The sequence below is a fragment of the Falco rusticolus genome, chromosome 2, assembly GCF_015220075.1.
Source record: "Falco rusticolus isolate bFalRus1 chromosome 2, bFalRus1.pri, whole genome shotgun sequence".
NCBI classification, from domain to species: domain Eukaryota; kingdom Metazoa; phylum Chordata; class Aves; order Falconiformes; family Falconidae; genus Falco; species Falco rusticolus.
Window position 1 is genome coordinate 4,852,691 of NC_051188.1, and position 27,988 is coordinate 4,880,678.

General features: G+C 39.8%; 1 protein-coding gene across 6 annotated transcripts in view; it reads right to left on the reverse strand.

Annotated features, from left to right (window-relative positions):
- TENM4 (teneurin transmembrane protein 4) overlaps window positions 1-27,988 on the reverse strand; it is a 358,119-nt gene that overhangs the window by 159,112 nt on the left and 171,019 nt on the right. For all 6 annotated transcript variants that reach the window (XM_037377895.1, XM_037377897.1, XM_037377893.1 and 3 more), the window contains 3 exons: window positions 26,108-26,322; window positions 20,528-20,738; window positions 2,790-2,891 (listed from right to left, as the gene is read on the reverse strand). In XM_037377895.1, the coding sequence (XP_037233792.1) occupies window positions 2,790-2,891; window positions 20,528-20,738; window positions 26,108-26,322 (528 nt within the window). The remainder of the gene's footprint in view (window positions 1-2,789; window positions 2,892-20,527; window positions 20,739-26,107; window positions 26,323-27,988) is intronic.

Consider the following 27,988-nt stretch of genomic DNA (forward strand, 5'->3'; position numbering starts at 1 on the left):
CACTTTTCAGCTAGGCTGACGGAATTTCCCCCCCTGCCCCCCCCCCCCCCCCCCCCCCCCCCCCAGTCTCAAATTTCAAATGCTCAGTAATGGATCCTTTTCTTTCAAGGCACTGGAAGAGGAGTCTGCAGCTCTTTTCAACGCAAAAGAATAATTGCCTTTAAAGTGAGAGGTTGCTGAGAAAGACTTACATGTTTTCTGACAAGACAGCTGATCACTCAGTACAAGATCAGATAAATTACCGGCCATCTGCAATAAGACTGGTACTCTACAGAGCCCTCTGTGGAGAACACCTTCAGAATAACCTGGGAAGTACTGCTGCAGAAGTCAAGGCAATGGCAAGAACAAGACCTCCTTTGTAGCACATCACCATGAACAGAGACAAAAATGGGGTTTGGATTTTTTTCCGCTGCTACTCGTGCAACTTTTTTCATATATAAAGATATATAATTATTGTTTGATCATTCAGATTTCAGCAAACAATATGTAAGATACTGAAATTATAGTAATTCTCTAGTGTGGTTGTGGTAGTGACAACCCAAATACACACCAATTTTCTTGTAAAGTTTAGCATCAGAGAGTAAGATCATTCCTTTGTTTATACAGAACTTTAAAACACCGTCTCCTATGTTCAAGTAAGCCTTCACAAGGCCTGTGAATACACCTCTGGTGATTTGTTCTCATTTACTTTGTTTAAAGTAATTGGCTAATAATACATTAATAATTAAACCATTATTAAAAACAGAAGGGCTTTCTGCTCCACAGTTTCCCTCTTGTTTGGATGGTGAATTACAAGGCTGAATTAAAACAAAGGAACACCCAGGAAATCTGTAACCTAGAAATCTTCACGTGGGCAGAGACCTGCTCATTTAAGCATTACTGCTCAGTACAGGGCCCGATGTACAGCTGCAGACGGATACTGTAGCAGCCTTACACATGCCATGGTTGCTGCCCTCTGAGGGATTTGTAGGTCAAAAGCAGCATCTTGATTCCCCTAAAAACCAAGCGGAAGCCAATGCTGGGCCCCCTGTACTTATGCTCATGGCAAGATGATCCATTTAACAAGCCCACTGGGTGGAAATGCATACCCAAATATCGTTTTGACACTGCAGTTATTCATCTGCCTTCCTAAAGGCAGAGAGTAATCTGTAATCTGGACCCCGGTGACTGAACCAAAAGCCAGAGTTGAATAAAAGGTGTCCAAATCAGCCAGAGTAAGCACTCTAGTGAAATGGAAGACACATGACTCAACTGAAGTGCCTTGGAATGCTAGGTGTATAACCCATGGAGGGAGGTAAGCTCCTCTGAAAGTGGACTCGGAACAAAAGTTTAAATACTCTGACTCACAGTGAAGGTGCTTCTCCTTCTCCACCGACTACGGTGAGCCCTGGAGGGAACAAAACCTGAACTTCTGCCCCTACCTAAAGTTAGGAGGTGTGAGCAGAAATATGCTGTAGGAGATGGAAAAAAAAAAACAAAAACAAAAACCAACCCTCCTTTTGTCTCCAGGTCTACGGATTTGAAAAGAAGCTTGGAAATGCAAACCAAGTGTAAGGAAATGCAAACCAAGTGTAACCTGAGTCAGCAAGAAGTTCCACAGAACAGCTCTCAGGGATGCAGATTGCCACATCAATCTTACTGAGCTGTGAACTCTGAAACACCTCTGGGGTTTTAGCCTGGACCACACTCCCTCACAGAGAGCTCCCCCCCTGTGGGGTGTGTGGCCATCCTTATCTCTGTCTCTTGGCTGGGCTGCAGTGATGTGACCCAAGCTCAGCTGGAGGGGGAGAGGACATGGGGTTGGACAGAGTTTAGCTCTCTCCTGGGAAGGAGCCAGCCTGCTTTCCAAAGAAGCAATGGGCTGGAGTGAAGGCCTGACCTGTTGCCTTAGCAAAGCTCCTTGTGTGGGCACTAACTTTTTACACTCCCTCCCTCCCCAAATTTATAAATCTGCACTTAGTTTGTTGGACTGCTTGAGCCAAAAAAGGTCTTGAAAAGGTTGATGCACAGCACTCTGGCATTTCCCACATGCAACATTTTGATTTCTCAGTCTGAAAAATGCTCTTACTAAAAGTACTTCAGGTTTTTAATTTTTTTTGTTTTGTTTTGTTTGGGTTTTTTTTTTTTTACGTTTAAATAACCTAAAAATTTCAGGTCAAATGAAAATCCTTTCAAAACCATTTATTAAAAATACTTATCACCTGAGCAAAAAAATGTATTATATTGTTTGCTGGGGTGAGCCTCCTTCCCAGTCGCCCCAGCATTTTCAGTTCTGGCCAGAGTATCCAGTTCTTCCTGCCATTACTCCACTCCCTAACTTTACTCTAACCCTGCCCCTGTCCCCACAGCCAGGCTGTCAGCAATCAGACCTCAGGCAGACTTGCAAAGCCTGCAGCATTGAAAATAGTACTTAATTTTTGTATAATCAGTGTCTTAAAAGAAAGTATCATTATAGGGATCATACCACACAATGACAGAGTGCTTTGCTAAACAAACAATAATGCCACATTTATAAGTCACATTTTCTAAAGTTGCTTCCAGAGAGAAAATTCCCAGCACGACATTTTGCCTGTCCATTTGCAACTAGGGCACTGTGTTGTTGCCAAGGTCACGGCAATCACGACTAGTAGCAAACAAATCCACAGACCTGACTTGTTTCTTTTCTGCTGCAGCATCCCCGAGCTGGGAGAGGTGTACTTTGCAAAAGGCACAGGCATGAATATAATTTCCACATGAAAAATATTAACTGAAGGGGAGAGGGGAAGAGTTAATCAAGTATAAATTCCTACCTCTGCCGCAGTCAGGGCCCAGAAAGCCAAGGAAGCAATGGCAAGTCCCAGACACGCAGTCTCCATTCCCATAGCAATTACTGGGACAATTATCCACTGATTCTGGAAAACAAAAGAGAATTCAGATACTTCTTTAGGCAAGTAAACACCAAGTTTGCGAGGGCTCTGGATGGCAGGACAGCTGAAACTTCAAAGCAATTGCTGCTCTTGGGGCTGAAAGCATTAGTCTGAGCTCCACTAAACAGGACTCATCCATTTTCACCAATGGATGGTTCAACCGTAACACATTAGTGAGGAGCAACTGCAAATCCTATCCTATGATTAAATCTCAGCTGCTCAGTACCCACCAGGCTTTGTCCTCACTCAGTACCTGAAGACTTCCAAATGTCTTTTCTTCCTGCTTATTTTTCCAACCGTTTTCACTCTTTGAATTTATTGGAGAGAAGCAACACACCCCATTCTCCTGGCAGAACATGCACATTTTATCGAATTTGGTTGACCTGGGTAAGCGAACGTGGGGCATGTATTTGTGCCAAAAGTAACTAAGCTATGACAGAAATGTTCCCCTATGAAGTTCAGAACACAGACCCTTGGTTTACTTTGTCTGCCTGTTGAAGGATTATTTCTAACCAAATGCCTTCTCATTTGTTCTACAACATTATCCAAACAGCCCAAAATTCTGGGGCTAATACTGCATCTTGGTGGAACAGGAATGGGACTATTCCACACTTGGTTTCTAGTTATCATCTTAAATTCCCTGACTTTGGCAAAACCATTGGCTATTCATCTTTCAAGGACAGTTAAAAGGTAAGCAAAATGTTATCTAGCACTTCTGTTTTGAGGACAGCTCAGAATACTTGTGCTAAAATTATCTTTCATAAAAGAAGAACACAAGCTGATAAACATTACATATCAAAAACAGAATGAAAATAGTTTTATTTCCTTGACTAAACTGTGAGTGAAGACTGAGTAAGTTTGAGTGGGGCTTGGAAGGGTGATGGAATACCTTGGCTCATTCCACACTATTTCACATTTTCTCAGAGGGAAACGCTTATCAGATTAAAATGAAATTCAGTTGTACAGGAGGGGCCCTGGTGGTACATCTATCATGGAGTGGGGTGCAAATCTCAGCCGTGTGAATAACGACTGTGCTTTCACAGACCTACTTCACTGGGCCTTGTGCTAGCAAAGATACTTGTAAACTCCCTATCAGTGCAAGTGAAGAGGAACAGCTGCAGCAGAGATGCGCAAATTAATTTCTAATCACAAATGAAAGGAAGCCTGTTTCTGGATGGGTGTTCTCCAACCAAACAGAAGAGGTTTCTGAAGGACATTTTAAAGATACGGTGTAATTTAATCATTCATAAAAGGCAACAGCATTTTTAAATAATAAAAACCATTTCAAGCATTTATGTTTTAAGACTTGGCATCACACATCTCATGATCAGATAGCTCCATGCAGCAAGGAAGGTACAAGGCAATGCTGTCAGTTTTCTAACACTTAACGTCTATAGTTAAGCAGATATCCACTTTGCAGTGCATGGAAACACAATCACAGCATGCAGTCAACACTTTGGGCTTGAACTGCCATCTTTATTCCAATCAAACAGCAGCCATGCTTCCCAGAATAAAGAAATAGCAACTCAGGCCTTGTGCATTTATATTGATATTTAGGTATACTAACTCTCATTGAATAGCAGGTATAAACACAAATCTATCCTGCAAACAAAAAGTTACTATTAGCCTGTATGTATATAATCTTCAGAATTTTGTGATGTTTAAATTTCACTGCTGAAAATGCACATAATTTTGCTTTATGCACTTTTCCTGGTTTTTTTAGAATGTTCACATCTTTCTTGCTTTCAACAAATATATGCAGATTTTTTTAAAAAAAAGTTGTTTATGCACATACACATAAGATGAACATACAGAGTGTGAGTACTGTAAAACAACAAGATGAGATGGGCAAGGAGATTTAACAGCTCCTTTTGCTGAAAGGGTCATTCCTTTTCCTCTAATTCTCTCCTCCTAGGTACAAGTCTAAGCTCCCTCTTCTTGTGCTGTCTCTGGTACTTGTCAGACCCTTTACTGAGTTGTTTTGGCTCAAAAAGTGGACAAAAATTAATACAACAGAGAAAAAAAAGCAAGCAAATTGTTTTCTGCTGCCTGAAAACTGGGAACAGAAGGAGTAGGGCCACACTGTTCAGCATCAGAGAAGTACGTAGATGTCTCATAAAACCTTACCATCACACCGTCATGCCGGGTTGGGGTTTGCAAGCTGTAGGAACACTGCGTAGACGTTACTTATGCATGACCTTTGAAGTCAGTGGGAATAGCTATGTCAGTGCCTGACAAAGGACAGACTCCCAGTGTTATGACAACACCTATAGTATTCTAAAAAAGTATTTTTTGAAGCTTTTTTCAAGTGTTTGCTTTAAAGGACTAAATTGAGTCCCTGAAAAGGAGTAAAATAACCATACAACTTTCTTGGTATATTTATGTAATGTAATAAATAACAAAAAATCAAAGCAACACTTAAAAACCAACATAGCATCAGGCAGGGCAGCTGTTCCAAAGTGTAACAATGCACCACATTAGCTGAATGGGAATCTTTTGTTACTAGAAATTTATAGTTACTGCATTTATAGTATCATCCAATTGATGCACTTGTGATGCCTCGGACAAGACAGGCAGGACTCAGTACACCAGTTAGATGTCTACTGTGGGGTAAACTGAATGACTGTCGTCCACTATACTGACAATGTATAATGGGATCTAGACGTTCAGAGTGACCACAGAAATGGAGCATACCTGTACTCAGGTAACCAAACTCTCCCAGATCTTAGGGTCAATCCATTTAATGAACTTTGCTCCAGTGACGTATCCTTTCCTCCTCTGACTAGTTCAGATGTAGATATTGTCATCAAAGACATCTATAGTTGGTCAGATCCCATCAACAGTGACTGACACTAATGCATGTCAAAAAAATATTAATGTTTATTTTGCGGTTCATCTACAGATCTGGCATTTTACTTTGCAAAAATGCAGCGATACGCACACATATCACTTCCTATATCACTTTGTCCTCGAGCCCTGACTTCCCACTCTTCTTTGCCAATGTCCCCTAACTGCATCATACCATATTCAGGCCAACACGGAATAAAACCACAGATGAATGAAACCCATTGTACCTTCTTCACTGAAGCACCTGTTAATTGTGGCCTGAACACCCTATACTATTACTAACAGAGTAAGCCCTTAAAAATCCCTTCACCTTACTTCATTGCTTTCTCTGATGTTCCCTGTTTTTCTAATACAGCCAAAATTAACATTTCTAATGCCTTCTTATTTTACACTGCCTCACTTTGCCCTGGAATAACCTGCCCAATAGAGATGAGATGAAGTGAAAAGAAATTCTCCCCCCTCAGTGGCTAGTACCATTTACCATTCTTATAGCAGTTAAGGATACAAACTTGCCCGGTGTGACTCAGGGCAATTAAAATCTCTGCACACTCCCAAAAGTTCTTCACTACTGAGAATCAGCTCTGAAAAGTTGAAAATTCATGCAGTACATCTTTGTCTCAAAGCTGCTCCCAAAGAGCTCAAAAGTATTTCCATAAAGGAAGCGTTAAATGAACCTCCTTTTTTTCTCATGAACTCCAAAGCTAATGAGAAACAAGGCTTGTGACCTGGGCTGGTGAGCAACCAGTCTGAGTTGTGTGTGCAATACTGAGCACCGTCCTATTTATATTCTTAGGTACAATCACAAACAGGAATTTCTTTTTACTTTGAAGACTGCAGGCATTAGCAAGTCATATGCGCTCACGACTTCCCATAAAAACCTCTGTCTTCATCCTAGGACTGAATTTCATTTCAGTGGTTACAGACTGCACTGGTTTGGCAGCTGAGTAGATTTTCTGGCCCTTCTGAAATGCACACGTAACTTGTACACCCAGCCACACACACTGTGCTAATACCTACATTTCAAACTAAACAGGAGGAGGTGGGTGACTTGGCATAAGAAATTGGGGAGTAATCACAGGGGAACTCCAGAAAGAATGAAGAATCAAGTGGACAAATCTTCAGAAGTTAGGACTTAGCCAAATTATTATCTAATGGGGCTTAGATGATAGAAGAGAGTAAACTCTTTTAACCCTCAGGGAGCCCCAAAGTTGGTGGCACAAAACAACTGTCTGTCTTTTAAGTACGTCCACAGTCAACATTGGTACAGAGGTGACAAACTGTCAATCAATAAACAAAAGCAGGTCACTGCAGTTATGGCCAGGTTCCACTCTCCATTCTACAGCTTACTCTGTTAGCTGTTCACATAATTATACGGATATTTTCCAATATATACAGAATTCCATATGGTGTTTTATGAATAGTGCCATGGGAACTGCTTTAGAGAATCATGACCATGTTTTGTTTTGTTTTGTTTTACTTAATTGTTAAAGTTCACTGTGAGACCATGGACAATTCTTTTTTTAGAAAGAGATATATGTTCTCTGTTTTCAGCCTGACTCCCACTGCTTTCTCTTGGCTTCCCAATCTCTGCAGTGATCTGATTGACACCAGCTGGTAAGGGCAAAGACTATCAATTTGAGAGTCAGTCAATGGATGATGCATGATGCTTTCATATGGTTTTGCTATTGTGTCCAAAGAGAACATTGAAAATGCGGCTCCCATGCCACCTTTCAACAACCAAAGGCAGCAGGAACAAACCTCCTGGAAGCAAACAACTCACACTGGGAACAGACCTGCAAAACTTGAGGCAGTGGGGCTTCTAATGGGGACTGCAGCAGCTTGCGTATGGAAGTAATTGTCCTGCCAGCTTCGAAATCTAATTAGCAACTGAAAAAACAAGTAATTTCCTGAATAAATATTGTAAACATCCAAATCTCCTCTGAGAGAAACAGTAAATGACATAATGAGACACATGGTCTTCAGACCCACACTGTCCCATTTTGGAGAATGGCAGAGAAATGCCTCGTCTGACCTAGCGGATACCCCCTACTCTGGTCCAGCCCACCTCACTCAGGAAAAGGAGGGTGTACAAAAATGCTTCTAGACTCACAAAAATGGAGGGATGGAAAACATTATATAAGTGTAAAAGCCTAGACTTCTCCCACAGCAAGACTCTTCTTCGAAGTACTCTTTAAGGTCCCTACTGCTCAAGAGTTTTAATTATCAGAGCAGAGAAAGAAACAGATCATGGTCTGGAGCAAACCAGCTTTGCTTCATGCACCATGCTGACTTACAGCTGCTGAGGATACCTTGGGATTTTTGCCATTTGTCTCAGGGGACTTTTTTTTTTTTTTTTTTTTCTCAGTACAAGTAATCCCACAGCTGGTAGATTTTGAGGGAAACTTGGCCGAAATCTTTATCTCATCGCTTGTTTTCCCACTGCAATCGCTCCTTACCCTGAGAGAAGCTATAAACTGGCATGATCCTGCCCATACCCATAATAAGACTTCACACCCCACTACCTTTCATTTAAGGTTATCACCGAGTTCAATAGGAAACTACTAATTGTTACCATTGCCATTTTTTTAGGGCGGTCATCTGGGGCATAGGCAAATACACCATTTGCTTCATGTCATAAACTGACTCATGGGAGAGCGACAAAGCTCCCAGGCTAATGGTCCGCTCAGGGGACCACGTTGGTGCTGACAAAAAGCCCTCTGAAAACCATCTCTACTGCGGTGAGCTCCGTAAAGACCTGTCAGCTGGGCTTCCAATTACCCACATGAATTACCTTTATCCAGATGAAATACAATAAACGTATTAAGGAGGCAGACAAAGTGTTAGACTCTTGGTGGACTTCTTTTTTATATACTCACCATATTTGTTGGTCAGCGGTATAGCTACTTTAACAGTATTTCCGCCTTATTTATTTACTATGCAACATTCGACTTAATAGCTTGTTTCTCTATCTTTGGGCCAGAGGCCAAGGCAGATGCTTGCCTGACACCAAATCCTATTAGAGGCTGCAGTAACACAATTGTGTGTTAAAGATAAATATTTTATAGCCTACACTTGCCACCAAGCATCAACATTCCCTAGGCATTTAGAGGCAACTATCTATTGGCAAAGAAAAAAATAGTTATCTAGCTGGCAACTGAAGGCAGTAGCTTTCCTGGGAGTTAATAAGCACCAGGATTGCTTTCTACGAACTGATGAAATGCCATTCTGTGCAGTGAAGTCCTATGAATTCAAATATAACTATTTTATTCAACAACCTCAAAGAGTTGTTCTGGAACTGGCAGTGTTTGGTGTCAGAAACTTGTAGGAATAGCACAGAAGTAGAAGACTTAGACTTTAATGAATCAACGCTAATCTCAGTTTCTGGAATGAATGTTCAAAGAAAATAGAACTTGTACCAATTAGAATATTCAATAGTAGAAGTGAGATGCAAAGAAAAAAGCTGGGTTCCTTAGGTATCCTCACTGTTTGGCCTATTCACCTAGTAGTCTACTCCACCTCTACACCAGAAATGGCCTCAAATTCCTTTGCTCTGTGCTGGTGAGAAGATATACATAGCTGCTCAGCCTAAAGTAAATTGGCTCAGATGCTAACCTACCAGTCCAGGGAGATACTGCATACCTACTGATAGGTGTAATAAGAAGTTCTACCCTTTCCTTATAAATGCCCACCCTCTGTATACACAGATGCATTAATTTAAAAACAGTAAATTATTGAAAAAAATATATCTGGAGGTAAAACAAATACTTAGAGGAGAATTGTTTACTGCCTCAATTAAATACATATATTTATTGTCACGTGGAAAGAAATTGTTCCTGACTGTCCACTGAGCTATTTTCTGCCTCGTCATGTTCCCCTGGCTAAAGAAGATGGTTTGCTGTGAGGGAGGGAGCGCACATGGAGCACGGCAGCAGGTAGGTAGATTCCATGGTTCATATCTAACCTTGAAATCCTCTGTGTGAGCCACATCAATGCAAAAGGGCCATGAAGAGTGCACAGCATCTCTCTCACTGTACAATGAATTACATCCCATGGGAGAGTGAAGGGACACCGCGTTACTTCACCTTATTCTCTGCTGCTACATGAGAGCAACCTTAGCAAGACACATATGCTTTCTCCTAGATCTGCTTGTCTAGGATAAAGCTGTCACTTACAAGTTCATTGCAATAACATCTCTCTTCCCAAAAATGCTTCCTGTCACTGCCCTGACTATGTTAGCAATAATTTTAATAGGAAGTCAGGCAGTATAACATGGAAGGCAAAGAAGATGCTGAAGCTCTGTGAACACATTTAATTTACTTCCCAGTTGCAGTGCTTGCAGTCTTGTTTATTTTCCAAAGAAATTATGGTACTCAATTGAATTTCTCTGCAGGATAGGTTGGAATCTAAGCCTAGAGAACTGTCACCTGCTCTTCTAATTGTGATAACAATGCCAAGAGAGACATGGAGATGAGAGGGGATAAAACGGGTTTCAGATACCTCGAAACATCAGATTTAACATTATGAGCCAAAAGGAAAGGAAAAAAAAATGAAAAGGAGAAAAAATACACTGGAAACAAAGGAAACATGGAAATGTCTCCTCTTCCTTTACCAGCTGAAGTTTGAAATGACTGATTCCTTCTTATGGTACATCCTCACCTGCCAAGATTTTGATTTTTCTGCTTCATTTGTGTTTTATAAGGCTTTTACATTTCTACCTCAAGTAATCCACACCTGGAAGCCAGGGATGGGAATGTCTTGACAGTATCATGGAAACTGAGGCATTATTTTTGAGTGTTCTTTCACAGCTTCCTCTTCTGTAGGGCACCTAGCGTGATGCTGATACTGCTACTGCCACTTGATGTTGTGCCAGATATTTTTTTTTCTTTTCTAAAGGCTGGGAGGTCTGTTTTAATTAAAGATCCATGCATATAACCCTGTTTTGATATCATATCCCAGTGGAACTCTAACCTTCACATGCAGGTATAAGGATGCTAAATAAGGAAAAGGGCAATGGGCGGGCAGTCCTTAAACCAATCCTTAAATCACTCCCGATTCTGGAAAGTCAGAGTGAAGTACAGTAACCATGGTATCCAATTGCATGTTATTCTCCCTCTACTCTTCCTCTGTAAGAACTTTTTTTTAAAAGCACTTTGTAATGGCAGATACCCCACATCTCCATTAATGTACTGACAGCAAGTACCTGCTCCAGCCAGCAGTGACTCTAGAGACTGGATCATTTTAAAAGGTGATGGTGAAGCATAAAAGGTTTGGCATTCAGGATCAGTTTGGGTTGCTTATTGAAATCATCAAGAGCTGCTGAGTTTGCCAAATTTGACAGTACATCATGTGAACACATTTTCCCTTGAGGTATCTGTACTTTTGCTTCTAGGTCTGGCTTGAGATACCTACCCAGGTACTCAAATGGCTCTCACCACAATAATGTCAGCCTTTCTCACACTGTTTCAAGCACACACAAGTCCAGGCCCAGCTGGAAACAGTACAAAACCAGCATTTTTTGTGCACTGTTTTTGAACTTCTGTTCTACAGAAACAACTACCATGTGGGAATAGTTTGGGAAGCAAATAATGAAGAGAACAAGCCCAACCATTTCAGAAGCCTATGCCACATTTGGTCTGAATTTGGTTTGCCCTTTGAGAGCAAGCTTTATCTCACTGATTCATTCCTTTCTCTTACTGCTTCCTTTTTAAGAAGCAATCTTTCCAGTACAGCTTTAGATTTTAAGGCATTCTATCAGATGGTTGAAAGTATAAGGTGTAGTGGGATTTCAAAAGCACTTGGGCACTGGTCTACGTACACTAACATTTAAGTTAGTGGTAAAATCTCCTTTGACTTCACCAACTTTTAGAAAATCCTGCTAATGTATTTCTGCTGCTCATAGGGATATGCAGGGAACACTGCTTGCTGCCCCTAGAATGCGAGCAATGCTAAAAGCATGAAAGGGTCTATGAAACGCACTTCTTAAGGAATTGTACATTGACCGTCTGAAAAAATCCTCTGCTCTAAATCACTTGAAATGTGATCACAGGTTAGAAATTAGCTGGGGAAAAAAATCCCCAAAACCAGTGAATGATTTTAAACAAAGAGTAGCTGTTGGGCTGAAACTTTCTTCTTCCTTCTATAACGCAGCTCCTAAGCACAATAACAGTTTAATCCTGTACTTACAACACACATATGACAAAGCTGTGGAGATCGAGGAAGACACTTTGCAAACATTTCTTTTCTTCCTCGTTTTTCTTTTTTCCAGCTGGAATATTTTTAAACCTGAATCTCACTCCAGTAAATGAAATTCTCATATCCCAAATTTGCCCAAGGGATTGCAAAGATTTTTTTTTCGTTCCTTCCCACTCTCATAAATTGTTACAAACTAATACAGGAAACAACAATTATTCAGCCTTCAGGGTTCAGCTTCTGGAGCTGCACTAGCAAGCAGGAAGTTACTTCACGTTCACTACATTACAATTTCTGCTCTTGTAGCTCAGGGCAAGGCTAAAGCTGGCCTTGAGTTTCATTTTAAATGATGTTGTAAGCTGGTATATTCTCAGGGGAAAAAAGCAAACCATTCTTGCATACACCCACAGAGAGGACCTCAAATGTGATCTCATTTGGTCAAACAGATGCCACGAAATCTTAGCAATGCTATAATTTTAGGTGCATTAAAGATTAAGTTTAATCTTACACAAGGTCTTTGGCAAATATACCCAGCCTGGTAAATAAGGATGTTCTGGCTGGAATGACTGATGTCTGAGGTTCAATTAGGTAGGCGCCTGGTGTTCGTCACATGCTCTTAAGTATGATGCCTGGTTTCCAGCCACTGCTACAGAAGGGCCTGAGTCTCCTGTAGGTTTTTTGTTGGATATGCCCCCCCGTAGAGATGCCTCAGTTCCCTGCAGCATCTCAGGTGCTGCTAGATGCCTGTGCTCAGGCGACGGCATTGAGCTCTTGGTGATGTTTGATCAGGCCAGGGAAAAAGTAGAATTTATAGCTCTGTTTCAGCCTCTAGCACACTTGCCGCACAAACTTGGTCAAATCATGTTCCTTCTCAGAGCCTCCAGCAAGCCCTCTACAAATCAGTTTAATACAATTTATGTCACTTTTTCTGAAACTTTTGCAGCACTTACTTAAAAAAAGAAAGTAGTCACACATCTAATACACAGACCAGCCATTATCATTTAAAAAGTCAATATATGCCAGAAGTTACTGTACGGACTGCATCCTTATCCCACTCAGCCCCCGTGCAAAAGGGGAGATTGGTCCAGTAACTCCCAAGGTGCCAATGTCGTTGGCTTTTCCTTTTGTCGTTGGCGTTCCTTTTTGTGGTCTTGCATGCAAATACATACACTTTTATACAACCTCTGGAAAATTAAGTCTTTAAAAAGTCTGTTGTTCTAGTACAGAAAGGGTTCTCGTTTTGTTTGCCAAAGTGGACGAGCAACTCCCACAACCTTATTTCTGTGCTTTAGCAGGAGAGCATTCATGGAAAGAAAAGTCTGCACAGAGCTGTTTCTAGCAGCTCGGTAATACGACACAGGAATAAAACAAGCTGTGCTTACATTAGCCTGCAGTCTGGGGTGCATGGAAAGAGCTATATACAAATGTGTAAAAACGAAAACCATATGCACAGTTTTACACATTTCTCCAGAAAACCCGCAGATAGCACTGTATGCCGTGTTATTAAGGCAGAATTCTGCTGTTCTGAAGAAAGTGAACTGAAAAAAAGGGACAGAAATAACTGAAAGAAAAAGGCTTTAACTTCAGTATTAAATAAACCCTTTCTTGACCCTAAAACTGAAGTAATTACCCTGATCAATAAACCTTTTGTACAAGCTCTGTCAGATCAAGAGAACTTGCCTGCCTGCAAACAGCACCCTGACAAGCAAGTTCAAGGCTACCAGCCCATGTAAGTACAGATGTAGGCAAATCTTTTCAAAAAGACAAATCTACCTTCATTTTTCTACCAGTTTAAAGCATGATCAAAACCAGACAAAATCTAGTTCATTTAAGACATTCAGACATCTAACTTCTACTGAGATGAATACTTTTGGCATCCAAGCAGTCTTTACAAACATCATTTAATTTCTTCTGTACAACAATATGAATGAATATATGTGTCTGCTTGCCTGTTTTTCCCACCCAAATCATCACTTGCAATCATAAGATCTATTGAAAGAGGAGCATACATAGAAAAAAAAAATCCAGAAAAAGCTCGTGTAATATTAAATAAATTATTCCAGCTCTGATTTAAAGCTAAGCTAGTTTTATACAGCGTAATTTTCTACTGCTAGCTTTTACTCACAGAGCATCAATGAAGAGATACACTCTATACAGAAAGAGCAGCTATGAAAGTTTTTACAGCCAAGCATCTGACCTTTCCAGGCTGCTTATTATTTAATTATCTTTGAGATGTGTCCCTAATTTCCCCTTTATTAGAGATGCCTTACATCTTCAGAAGAATAATCCTGAAATAATAATTTTGCCTGTCATTATGGCTTGGGAAGCAGGGTTATTATGTAAGAATTGTTTCAGACACTTGCAGAGAGAAAAAAGGTCATCAGAAATAACATCTAGATTTGAAGCAACTGATCTGACTTTAGGTTACTTGGAAGTGGTGCAGCTGCAGAAAAGCAGGCAGAAAGCTGCAGGTAACATTAAGGGAATGGTGTGCCACAGGATCATGTACAAATATTAACTGAAGGGGATTTAAGAACCAGGAACAATGCCTGATCTGTTAGGACTCATCTGAAAAGGCAGACAGGGAGATAAACTCCAACACTAGAAGATGCTAATCCCCTTGACTCACCTCACTGGGAAATGAGAATCTTCATCAGTTTTGGGGAAAAAGGTGAAAATATTAAGGGGGCACTTATAAAGACATTGTTGACTTCCAGGTGCTACAGTTTTAAGGGCCATATCATTATCCATCTGAAAACATCAACACTGTGTTACCGAGGACAGCAAACAAAATCCTCTGGGCACAGGGAAAGCAAACTAACGTGAAAAGTTTCACCTCTGCACAGCCATCTCTCCACTTCCAGACCCAGGCTCAGGCTATATTTGCTTTTTATTAAGCCCTATAAAGCAAACAGATTAGATTTACACGTGGGCTGGATGAAAAAGCAAAATCTCACCAAGCACACTACTACACCTGCTTGAAGAGAGGAATTCTTGCAGCTCATAGAAAGCTCAGACAGAGGGAGTTCACATTTCTGGCTCTCCAGATGATACCTTACCAATCAGGTGGGGATGGATTTGGCTAGGATGGAGATGGCAATCTGCTGTCTTCTTGCCATCCTCCAGCATAGACTAATTCAATTCTCACTGAAGGACCTTAAGTCCTGTGGCCAGCTGGATGTTTAGTGGAAGACACCTCGCAGTGCTGCAGCATAACCTGAGGCTACCCTGTGGATAAGCATTAAGTTTTCAATCAAGCAAGCCTGTCAACATAGCATCATTCATGAGACCAAATTCACAAGGGAAGAAAAAGCCTAGCACAGCCTGGCAGGGACTCATAAATGTCCTTTTTGCCTCCTACCTGAATTGAGTGACTGTATCTTTCCTAAATACTACCTGACTGAAACCTACAAGTTTTACCGCACTCAGACAAGCTAGCTAAAAGCTGGAAGTGGGAAACAAAGCATCAGAAAAGGGGTGGTGGCAACAAGAGGGTAATCAAAAAAGGCATTGACCATCTGATAAAGTGTCTGTCAAGCAAAGGCTTGTAATGGGACACCCAGAGCTGAAGGCAAAAAACTATCTGCAGAGCATGCAAAGCTCTGCTGTTATTTTCCAGGAGATCAATAACATCAAAAATAAAATGTTTTTCCTTCCATGGTTTCCATATGCCTCTATATTTCTTTTTCTGTGCAAAGCAAGAAAAGAGTTGTGAGTCTGGGAAGGAACAGGCTACTAATGAATTATCTGTAGAGGGTTATCACAAGGTGGAAATACTCACAAGTCCCTTTGTGAAACAGGGGAAGGGCGCAGATGACCACATTCATGCAATAGGGGAGAACAACACTTGTAGTAAATGAGTACTTCCACATAGCAGCTGGAGTCTCATTAACAGTTAAAGGGCCCTGATTCAGCAAAGTACTTGCTAAACTTCCAGCCTCTTTAGTCTAAGGAGAAGTTCAGAAAAGGGCAGCCGGGACATTAAAACCACTTTTCCTCATTTCAGTTCTGAAGATCTAATTGTACATGGGGGAGTTTTCAGTCGAGCAACTGAGGCACTAAGGAGCTAAAAGGAAGTGTAACCTAGAACAGATCACACCCCGTGTTAGTCCGCATGGTATCCTGATTCCTCAATATTTACATGAAACCAATTTAGACTTTTCCAGACATTAGCAAAGCAAGTGTAAATAACATGAATGGCTTTGAGACTGTAAGTGGATCACACTTATGCATCCCCTCTGAATTGGAAGTCGATAAGGCTTAAGTTAGCCTACACATAGGCAGCAAAAATAAGGGAAGCAAATCGGAGTGACTCAGGCTCTTCCTTTTCCCTTTGCTAAGAACAAGCTAAACACGAAGGCGCTTTCACTTAGAGCTCAGGAAGATTCATTCTTATCACCTCTCCCACAAGGAAGGTTTCCAGTCTCGCCTCTACGGTCAGTGCTACTGCGAAGTGCTCCCCTGCCGGTATCCTTCCTGCGTGTGAACTGCTGTCCTAGGGACTGAATGGGCGTGGGTTATATTTTTGGCTGTTGCAGGAAGGGAGCTTGCCTTTCGATGTACGTTGCAAAGTGCTTTATGTGCTGGCAGCCCCTTACAAATAACGCTGCCAGCAGCTTTGCACTTTGATGGAGGAAAGTACTTAGTTTTCTTTACAGATAGTAGAGGGGGCAGCAGAAACAACAGTCCTTTTGTTAAACTTAAGTGTTGTCTTTTGCAGAAGATAAAAGCGAGACAAAACCTTGCATCTTATCACAGGTGTTCTACATGTGTTTCCTGTTGCTTGTTGGGTGACATGCTGGTAAAGGGAGATGCTCTCCTCTTACAGACAGCTGATTTTGCTTTTCCTTTGGATTTCTCAGTGGCCCTGCACAGCCAAGCTTGCCTGAGCTCAGCAGTAACAGCTGCTGGAAGACACTTTCTCTCTGATTCCATAGATGCTGTTTGCAGGCTCTCAGATGTTTCCTGCTTCTACTGGGATTTTTGGCCAACATCTCTGTCTCAGATGTGCTGATTCCAGCTGATTCCTCAGCCTGTTATTTTCCTCCACTTATACAAGATTGTTCTGAATAAATCACCACTATCAGGCAGAGGTGAATCCACAAGGTGCTTTTCAAAGAAGTGTTTCTATTAGAAATTTCAGAAAGTGCCACCGATGTCATTTACAAAAAGGTTAATTTATTATTGAGAGACCTTGATTGTCCATTCCTTTTTAATGTCTTGCATTATAATTCAGAGGAATGGGATATAAAAATGCTATGAAAAGCTGAAAACTTTCCCAGAATAATCTTTTCTTAGCTCCACCTGAATTGACTGTATTATGCAGAAGTAAAAGCTCTGACAGGCATTATGATGCTGTATTCTCCCCAGGTTTACATGCAGTGGCATGTAACAGGCACACATTGTGACACCACCTAACTCTTTAGTGATGAGATTCCATATCCTTTTAGAAAACAGACTAAACTGCCATCTCCTGCCCTCAAAATCAGTGCTAATGTTCCTGAAGTGGATTTAGTTATAGCTATGTGGGATTCAAAAACTGCATGATGGACAGCCTCACAACTTATGAAATTAACTATGTGTTATCAAACTGGGAATACAGATGAGGGTTTTTTTCCATTTTTTCTCCAGTTTTCTCTAGAATAATGAAGGCCAAATGATTCCAGGCAAACAGTGCACAATAACTGCAGTTGATACTGTCATACACAGCCTGCAATGATTTTACTGCTCTCAAAAGTTCAGTCTGTTGGAACATAGCAGATATACCTGGAAAATCAGCACCCTTTTCATTCAGCATTTTTATTGCTGAAGGGAAAGCTTTGGTCCTTTACTCAGGTGAGTCCTCACTCGCAGGGGAAGTTTGCCTGAAGGAATCACTGCACCGTTTGGCTTTATGAACTTATCATTATGATCTCCATTATCAATTTTGTGCTTTCTACTATTATCCATGATTATTAATTAATGCTAAATGCATTTTCCCAGCAGTTCTATCACCCTCGCAGCATCTCTGGGGAAATGTCACTCCGCAGTTTCACATGGTGAGCAGCTGAAGCATGAGCCTAGTCGGGGTCAGAATTAGCACATCAATCAGAATTCAGGAGTTCCAGGCTGCTGGTCCTCAGATCACTGGATCCTACTTCTTTCTGCACCACAGCTATACTCTTCAAACATGCTCTCACTGTAAGCCCTATGTCAATGCAATAATAAAGGGAGATTTTCTACATGCTCCTGCCACAGAAATCAAATTAAATGGCAGCTTGCCTCTGACAGTCAGAGCAACTCCCCTGCACGTTCCTCACCCCACACAGATAGATCTAAGGCTCCCATCACATGTGATTTGATTTATTTGTTTGGCGTTGCTATTTTACACCCTGGTTCATAAACACTGTGTCAGGTTGCTGTATCCTCTTTACTCTGGCACTGGCAAAAATTATAACACCACAGTACTATAGTATTTATAGACTTAAAATCTAGTAACCATATCTTGCCAGACCTCATGAATACACTAGAAAGGTTCTGGGTATTACAGTACATTTACACAAAACACCTGCCTTGATTTTTTTTTTAAACAAGCTGTTGAAATCTAGACTAAGAAGAAAGGTACCAACTTGTTAAGGTTACCATATTTTTTTATAGTACTTACAAAAACGCTGCATTTATCTAGTCAAATTCTACCCAAGAAGCCACATCTTCCTATTGAATTGTTTTACTTATCTCACGTGAGTTTCACGGTGCATAGCTTGTAACTAAACAGTTTTTTCCTGTACACTATAGCTTTGTGTTCGTATACAGCTGCCAGTGGACAAACTGATGCCCATGTATGGGGCAAAGCTCCCTCTTGTACAGCAAAAGAAAACTTCATTGTACTGAAACACAGAATGATTCAAGGTCAACAGGGAATATATAGAATATATCATGGACTGTATATCATGGACTGTTCTGCTTATCATGTGGTCATGAAAGTACAGCAGAGTATGAACAAAATAAATAGGCCTGCCTTAAAGACATTCTAACATGCTTTTCTAACCCACATCACTCCCCTGCTGTTCAAAGGCAAATTAAGAATGTTTTGGCTCCCCTCACCCCCCCACATGTTATAGCAATAAGGCCAAAAGAAAAATTTTGCTAGAACACTTAGCATCACTCTGAAAGCAGGAACAACTAGTGATATGCTTTAAAAGTGTTTTCCATTGCGAAAGCCTTACCAGTTTTACTGTGATGGGAAATTTTAAACAGAAGAAATTCTTAGGCAAGGAAAAAAAAAGTTGCTTTCAGAGGAATATCTGGAGGTACTTCTGGGCAGAAGGTTGTCAGTGTGAGTAAAAACTCAGATTGGTAAAGTAAACTAAACGAAAGTAAATCTGCATTCTATAGAGCAAGGCTTCAATTTCTTAAGCTAACATGCAAGTATTTCTGGTCTTGCTTAACTGTGAACAGGACTGAACATGTGCATTTCGAGACTTTAAATTTAACACAGAGTATTACAGCAGTGTTTCCACTTCTGCATTAGATAAACTTTAACGTTAAAATGGAATATTGGGATCTTAATGACTTTGCTTTAATAAGACTTAAACTTTTAATTAACCTGCCAAGACAAATTACAGCTCATAGCTCTTAGGTAACTATTGCAGACAGCTGAGACTCAACACCAATGCCTCTTCTGGGAGGGAGATTAATGGCAGCTTTGGAATGAGTCTGCTTTTTTCAGCAAGGAAAAAAAAAGTCCATTAAACAATCACTGTGGCTAGAAGAAAGCTGAGTGCCAGTTTTATGGAGCAATTACAACCAAATGAATTTGGGTACAGGAACAGTTTCAGCAGGTCAGTCAAATTTAAATATTATTGAATCAGAAACGGATTCTGGTATTTACAAGGTGGAGGAAGAATACCCAACTGTGCTAGACTGTCAGGCAGCCCACAGGCAGGATCCTTTCCTCCTTGGACAGCAACAAATCGGTGCCTGTGCACTGAACTGGCAGGGCACTTGACTGACAGAGAAAATGAGAGACTTGTTTAGTTAATTTGTTCTTCTTAAGAAATCTCTGCTTCTTTCTGTTAGTAAGAAGAAACAGAGATTCCTGTTCTTGTGGTTCCTGCTACTAAGCCTTGCAGTGCTCTTTATGGGAGTTTTAATCCAAGTACTCTGCCTGAACTCCAGCCTGAGTAATTTTGATGGTGTTCAAAGGCAGGACTGTCCGTCACACAAAACTGTTGCATGGTGATGCTGTGTGCTCTTCGATCATTCCTGTACCTCTGCTCCAGAAACAGAAAAAAAAAACAACCGACCAACCAAAAAAGCCTAAATAAAAAGAAGAACAAAGGAAGAGAATGAAGCAGGGAATTTCAAGCTTGTAATCCATCTTTGGCACTGGGTAGAATCTCGTTACGGATATAGTTAGTAAAAAGGCCTACAAAATACTTATGAGATGTTTAAGGCCTAACGGTATTCAGCTTGTTGCAAAATACAATCCCCTACAAGCATTCTCTCCAAAACCACACAAAGCCATCATGCAATTTGAGTATGTGTGTTAATATCTGGCCTCAAGGCATATTTAGAAGCTTAGGAATAATACAGGAAATCCTTACCAATAGCAGTAGTAAGAAAAGAAACCACTTCTGATTCCTTGCCGTCATTGTAGAAGGCTAAATGCCATATTCCTGAATCTAAATACTGGATAAACCCTGTCTCATGGCTGGACAAGGGCACAAAAGCTCTGTGTTGCCGCTGAGGTCCTTCTAAGCTTCTCGCCTCCTGTGTCAGTAGACGTCTTCCATCAAGGAGCTCGACAAAGTCAAACTGAAACATAAAACAGAGTGTTGTCTATGTGTACTTCAGGCTTCCTCAAACTCAGTCTCTTGCTCTGGGTTTACAGAAGTGTCATAAACAGGATTTTCTCTGCTACCACAAGTATGTTGCTGGACTACCTGCAAGTGACCATTTTGGAAATAGCTAGTATATAAATGTATTTTTCTGTAATTACATGAATCAAGAAATCATCTTTATTTAGAAGGTGACTTGGGGCATATTGACCGTACTGATACGTTCTCATTCTGCAGAAACATAGCCAGGGAAACATGAGGTCCAAGGACAATGCTGAAATTGCGCTGTAAGTATGATGATAAGAAGCTTATTTGTGTCTTGGCTAATAAGGCAAATAGAAAGAAAAATGTATCTAGCCTAACCAGGTTGTTTGCTAGAATTGCTATGGGTCACCAAGGAAAAGATAAGAGGTATTTGTACATAAATTCTGGTAGAGGTTTTGCAGAGGCTTTGCAGCCAGCAAGGGTTTTATTTTAAAGCAATAGCAAAAGTAGTTAAAAGACTGTAGAAGATGAAGGTGGAAAAGAGATACAGCAAAATGTAAAAGTCCCGTTTAGGGGGTGGCTCTTGGAATTTTTCCTCAAAAGGACATATTTGTGTTTTGACAGGGTAACTTCAGCTGAACAACTGCTTACATTTTGCTACAAGTATTGCAGCTATCTTCAGTTCCCTATTTAAATAACTTTCCACTGACTTTCTCCAATAATAGTATTTTGTCTGGTAATATGTCAACGATCAATGGGATGAGTCAGATACCAGCCTAGCAGACATCACAAATGTTACGTGAACCTTATCTGATCTGACTTTTATCTGTGTTTAGGAACAGGATATCTTGTGAGCAAAATCCAGCAGCTGATACACAGCTTAGCTTTTCTAGTCCCTGATTTCACTTGGTTTTGCCTCTCTCATCCAGTTGGTCAAATACACTTGTAGTTTTTGGCAGGAAGGAGGAAAGTAGGCAAAAAGAAACACCACCACTTATTTTCGTACCAGTAAGTGCTGCTGCACTGACTGGTTGCTGAGAGTTGGCTGAGTGTGGGAACAATATTTAGGCTTCTTATCCCTTTTGACTTAACTGTAGCAAAATTTGGGTGCTTCTGTTCTATTATTAAGTTTCTGGTATGGTCTTCAAAGTCAACCAAGATAAGGACTTGATGACTTGATGACTTTATTCTGCAGTCATTGCCATGTTTAAAAAAATTAAGCAAGTTTATTTCCAACAACATTTTGAGAAACGAGCTATATATGACAGTTTGCACATGAAATGACAAAATTTGTTCCTAGAGTATTTTAATTACTGCGTTTTAATTATTTATTTACATGAAATAAGGTTTGAGCCTTGTTTTAAGTTTTTTGCTATATTTCAATATATAGATCTCTCAAATTTGGTGATGAAGTGTCTTTTGAGAATGCAAAAGCTGGCACATCTGCAAAGGGCATTCCTTTTGGGTGTCCAAGTTAGGTTTGTCAGAGATAGAGTTGAAAAAATGGAGTGTAAACACAAGTTACTAAAATATACCATATAAACATATAAAAACTAAAAATGTAGTGCAGATATAAATTCTAAAATTATATAATTAAAAATGTAAGTTTCTGTTTTGGAAAAAAAAAAAAAAAAAAGGTTAAAGACGATGCTTGTGAAAGGTTGGTTTGAATGACACTTTGTGAACCTGACATTTGTAGCTACTCTGAGGGTGAGCTGTTGCCCAGGCTGATTCCTCATCAGATCTCAGTGTGGCCATGACTGACACAGCTGACAGTGGACAGAGGACATCACCATGCTGTCTGATTGCTGGAAGTGTCTCAATGGAGTTGAGTTTTACTGAGGAACACATTGGACAGGTATACTGAAGAAGTTAAAACCAGTAACAGAAAAAGCTGCGTATTTCCATTTCCATTTTGGAGCACGCTGGAACAGATTGGCTAGATTTTTCAAAGGTAACTGCAGACATCATAGGTAAAGTTCATCTCACCAAGTGCTGATATCTCCATGACAGCTTGAATTAGTTTTCTAGAACCACTGGGTTGCATTCAAGGAAAGAGACACTTCTAGAATGCAATCTGTCTCATCTTAAATTTGACATCTAAGAAAAGTCCTGTGAACTGTGCTTTACCAGCCTCCACTTGTTGCTGCATACTAGAGGTAGATGCTCCAAGCTTAGCAAGGATGAAAACAATTTTAAGGCACCCAGCTATGGTAAGCTGCTGTTGTTACAGTCCAGTCTGGCTTATGCTTACTTGGACCTTCCTGCCAAAATTAAAAGTTTATTTTTATATGTATTTGCAAGATGCTGCTGTGGATGTTGATGACTTTGCGAAGTTACTAGCTACTGTTCATAAATATTAATTGATCCACAAACGGATTGTGTTTTATTGCATTTTGATACATTCTGAGGTTTTAGTACGCAATTAAGAGTTATTGCAAACAAGGAAATCATAGATAAAATAACATGTTAATAAATTCAAATTGTACAAATGGAAAAATGCCTCCCAAAAGCTGTGATGGTCAGTCCCTAGAATTTATGATTTAACAGGATTTGGCCTAGGTTAAAAAGAGTTTAAAGAATTTGATCTAGGAAGATTAAATCCTATAGACCATAATAAAATTGTGTAACTTTTCTTACAATTTGTTGAGAAGAATGAGAAGAAATTCCTTTAGTTAACGGTAAACTATTTTAGGCTTCTACAGGCTCTGTTTCTAAGACTACAGAAAAATGGAGCTTGCATTTTCTTCGTACTTATTAGTGTCCATGGTTGTTGGCAACCTTAACTAGAAGACAGGTCACCAAAGGCAGAGAAGGTTTCCAAAGAGAATCTGGAATAGTTCCTTGTTTTAGCATGGATAAATATGACTTTTACCATTTTACCAAATTCAGGAATATATGCTAAGGGTCTACAGCACTGGGATCAATTAAAAGATCCTGAAAGAGAATAGACTATCTTAAGGGTCACACTACAGAAGATGGATTATCTAAATAGAAGAAATATCTAATTATCTAACAGAGGAAAACCTGATTATCAGCTAGAATTTTACTGCTGCCATCAACTAGATAGGCTAGGGAAAAATAATTGACCCTTAAATTCTTCTGCGGTAGACTGTATATCACTGCTGTAAGCACACATTTTGCCAAAATCTTGTTTATGAAATTCCTTACAAAATTTGAAAATATAAACCTGTTTGGGTAGAATTATTGGGCGCTGCAGATACTCCGGATTATGCAAAAGAATAGTTGAGATTTGTGTAATATGCATTAACTAAGAGAGACAAGTTTACAATTTCAACACAGAAAACAGATTACTTACTTAATGACTCTCAAGACTCCTAAGACTAATAAACTATGGTAAGATTAAACATTGTATAAAAATATGCAGGAGACCAATGTTTTAATTGACAGAAGTTTTATAAAATAATAACTCTAGGAAAAGGGGCAATTTAAAAATTAAATTAAATATTAACAAGTAAAAATCAACATTGATTCAATATCTGCAGGTTCATTAAGTTATTTCTTCAGAACAGGATGGGTTTTGTGACCTGTTTCTATTAGCGTACCATGATTTTTACTGTTTGAATAAAAATGTCCCTCCAGTCATTTCTGGTGATGTTTTGGTCCAGATGATGATCTTTATATACTTGCCAGCTCTCAGTTACTGGCTACACAAAAAGCAGCACTTACAAGGATTCTGAGCAAGTGCATTGCCTCCTCCAGCATGTAATACTGACAAATATGTCCCACATCCCACATTCAACATCTCATTCTCAGCTGAGGCTTCAACTAACACACAGCCATGCTGTTCTAAATAGGAAAGGTCCCGACACTGACAAATCACTCAGAATATCCCAGCAAACCTGAGGTTAAAGAAGAAACTTCTGAATTCCTTAAAACATTACTATGGTTGGGTATAGTGCCTTGCTACATTTAAAGATTTTGCTTTAAGTTCAACAGACCTGAGGTTTAGGTGTTAAATTTTACATTTGTTATTCAAACAATTGAAACTATTCATGCAATAACTCCAGTTCCACAAGAGAAATTAATAATGATAATAAACAAGTAAAATCAATACAGACTTCTGATCTACAGTTAATAGTATGTCACCATGACTTCAGTTTTTATTTAAATAAAACAGGAGTTTCAAGTTTTAAATGTTCAAATTTCCCCATAAAAAGAGACTGATTAAAAATGGGCAGTAACAGCCCTACTGTGTCACTGAATTTATGACTTGCTGATCCTATTGAAATATTTTAATTCTGCAGAGAAGTAGGCAGAGAAAGTAAATTTATGACACTTCTTTGACATAAATAAGTTGCAGGTGTGTTAGTAAGTAGAAAATAACATATTACCCAGAAAGATTACAATAAACATATTTGTTCAAAAAGAAAATAAAGGCAATACATTTCTATAGATCTCAAATAGTTGTGTTTGTTGCTAGGCTTTTCAGTTAATCGTGGAAGGCAAGGGAAGTTACAACATTCAGATAAACCTGGTAATACTTTGATAACTTGCTGATGCAAGTGGGAGTAAGATACTTTGCATTGTCAGTGAGAGTTATGTCCTAATGTATTACTCAATCTAGTTAAGAGCAGCTCAGAAAGTGAATCGGAAAGTAGAGAAAATAATGCACAAAATCCTTATTTAAGGGGATGGTTCTTCAGAGCTTTTCCCAGAAAGTGATTTCTTGACATGGCTTTGGTCACGTTGTGTCAAGAAAAGCAACCACTTCAATTTAGATGCTACAGAATAATAACTGTACCTTGATTTCTGCCTAAGTAAGCCAGTGGCATTCTGTAAAAATTGGTTTTGTTTGGTTGTGCACTAATTACTAGGCCCTGACCAAACTCAGTCTAATCGGACAGTCAACATATATAACGTGAAGAGGTGGCTCAAGGCATTTCAGCACAGATGACAAAAGTGAATTTTGCTCCGTGAGGGTGAGCGACTGAGGTCTTGCTGCTCCTCCCAGAACAGAGGCAAGGCAGAGGCTGAAAGAGGGAGACAGACCTGAGATACACCAGGCTGCTCAAGAGACGATTCTTTTTGATGCAGTTTGAGAGGGGCTGCTGCTGCAAGGGGCTCTGGATGGAGAAAGTGTTATCTCATGCTGTTAGGAGCCATCAGCCCACAAAGCCCTTCCCCCCTCTGGCAGCTTGCAGGCAACTGCCTGCTTCGCCTGGGTCAGGTGTGTGAATGTTGCAATTGTCACTTGATTATCTCTGAATAGACAGCTGACCTTCAACATCTTGCAAGCATGCAAAAAAAGTCTTGAAAAACATAGCTGAAATAAAGCAGTAAGCCATATGAACATACAATTTAGGACAAATTTATTTAATTGAAATGCAGTCCCATTACCTGTGTATGTGATGGTGGGAGGCCTTTTCTACCATAGATGCCAACCAGAGCAGCCTTTCCCAAAGACACATTGAATTTCAGATGCACTGGGTGGTCGATGAACACCTGAGATCTCCAAAAGATACCAGGAGGGATCTTCTGTGTGGCTCGTCTGCCAACATCAATTTCTCCAGAGTCTATAAAACTGTCGTCTGGAAAGAAACTACTGGGCTTTCCTGCCAAAACACAGGAACAAAAATCTTGGATTAGCCTTGGATCCTAAAAGTAATCCAATCATACTGGTGTCCTGACACTTAACTTGAGAAACTGTCTATTAGTGTCCTGAGGTCTTCAGAGTACTTTGTCTAGCCAATCCACATGATTAAGGGAGGAAAACTGGCAGGGTTATTCCTGGCTTCAGTAAACGTTTTGTTTGAAAACATGAACATGGGAAGAGCAACCTGGAGAAAAATGGCCTTTTGTTTAAATCTGTAACATCACAGAGTGTATATTTACATTCTGAACATAAGTATTAATCATCTGACATTATATCCTAAATGAATATAAGTTCATGGAGAGAGAAGTCATCATTAAATTAGCAAAGAGAAGTGTACTAAGAATGAGGTAGATGTGTCACAGATGGAATGGTAGAGTGGAGAACAGCAGCATGAACGATGCCTAAGTGGGGAAAGGAAAATGTTTATCTATTAAATTAATTCTTGACAGCGGTAACAGTACTTGAAATTTGTTCAACACTCCATAGAAAGTTAAAGAAAAAAAAAGGACTGAGAATAATGAAGGAAGTCATACCCTGCACTTGAGTAATATCTACTAAGAGACATGAGAGGTTTTAACTGGTTTTCAATACAATCTGTAAAGTGTGTTATGATTATCCATCTTCTTTCAGAAGACAAGCAAATGGAGGTATCTGTTTCTTAAAGTGACCACCAGGTTGGAGAGCCTGGGCATCCAGATGGCAATCAGTAAGGGAGCCAGCAGGGAGCTCGGCATCCCTGGAAAACACATCTGAGAAATTCCAGGTTAGAAATTCATGCACTCACAGTTTGCGAAACTGGTGGCTGCTTCGAAAAATGTGGACCCAAAGGAAGCCCAGGAAATGAGGGGCAGGATGAAAACTAAAAGGCCAGAATGTTGCATCTTTAGCCTTTGCTATAACCAGTGGCCACAGCTTTACCTGCAATGCATAAAGACAATGAAGAAGGAAACTGCTTGGCAAGCAGCCTTTATGTAAGGACATTTCCAGTTGAAAAGTATGCAGTAGTGTCACCTGAAAGATTTCAGCTTTACTAAGGACAGCATCATGTCACCAAGAAGGACTAATTATAATTTTAGAAATTTAAATAAATTTGTTATCTCATTTTCATGCGGTTACAGTACACTATGTTTCACAGATCAAACAATTCTAACAAAATGAGAAGGAAACTTCCAGGTACATACAATCTTTTGTAGGAAAATCACACTGTGAGATTTTTTTCTTCCAGAACCTACATTTGGGAAATGGGAAAGAGAAGTATCTTTTCCCATCCATCACGAATTCAAGTCAAACAGTCGTACGGTTTACTTGCTGTATTGAAAAGGTGATAGGTAGTACAGCCTTTCATTGTATTGTTTCAAATTATAATATTTCCTTTAGTATTATATAATATTAATTATACTATTTCCTTAAACTTCTCCATATACCATCACAACATAAACTCTCCAAAAGAAACAGATGTAAATTGTTAGCTGTCTCTGAAAATCCATATAGAAATTATATGCATATTACTGTTAACAAAAGAAGTCTCTGAAAGTGTTTTTTTGTCAGATGGAGAATTTTTCTGGATTTATTTTTTTTTTAAATTTTATAAATCTTTTTAGCAGAACTTTTGGTCTCAATTAAGA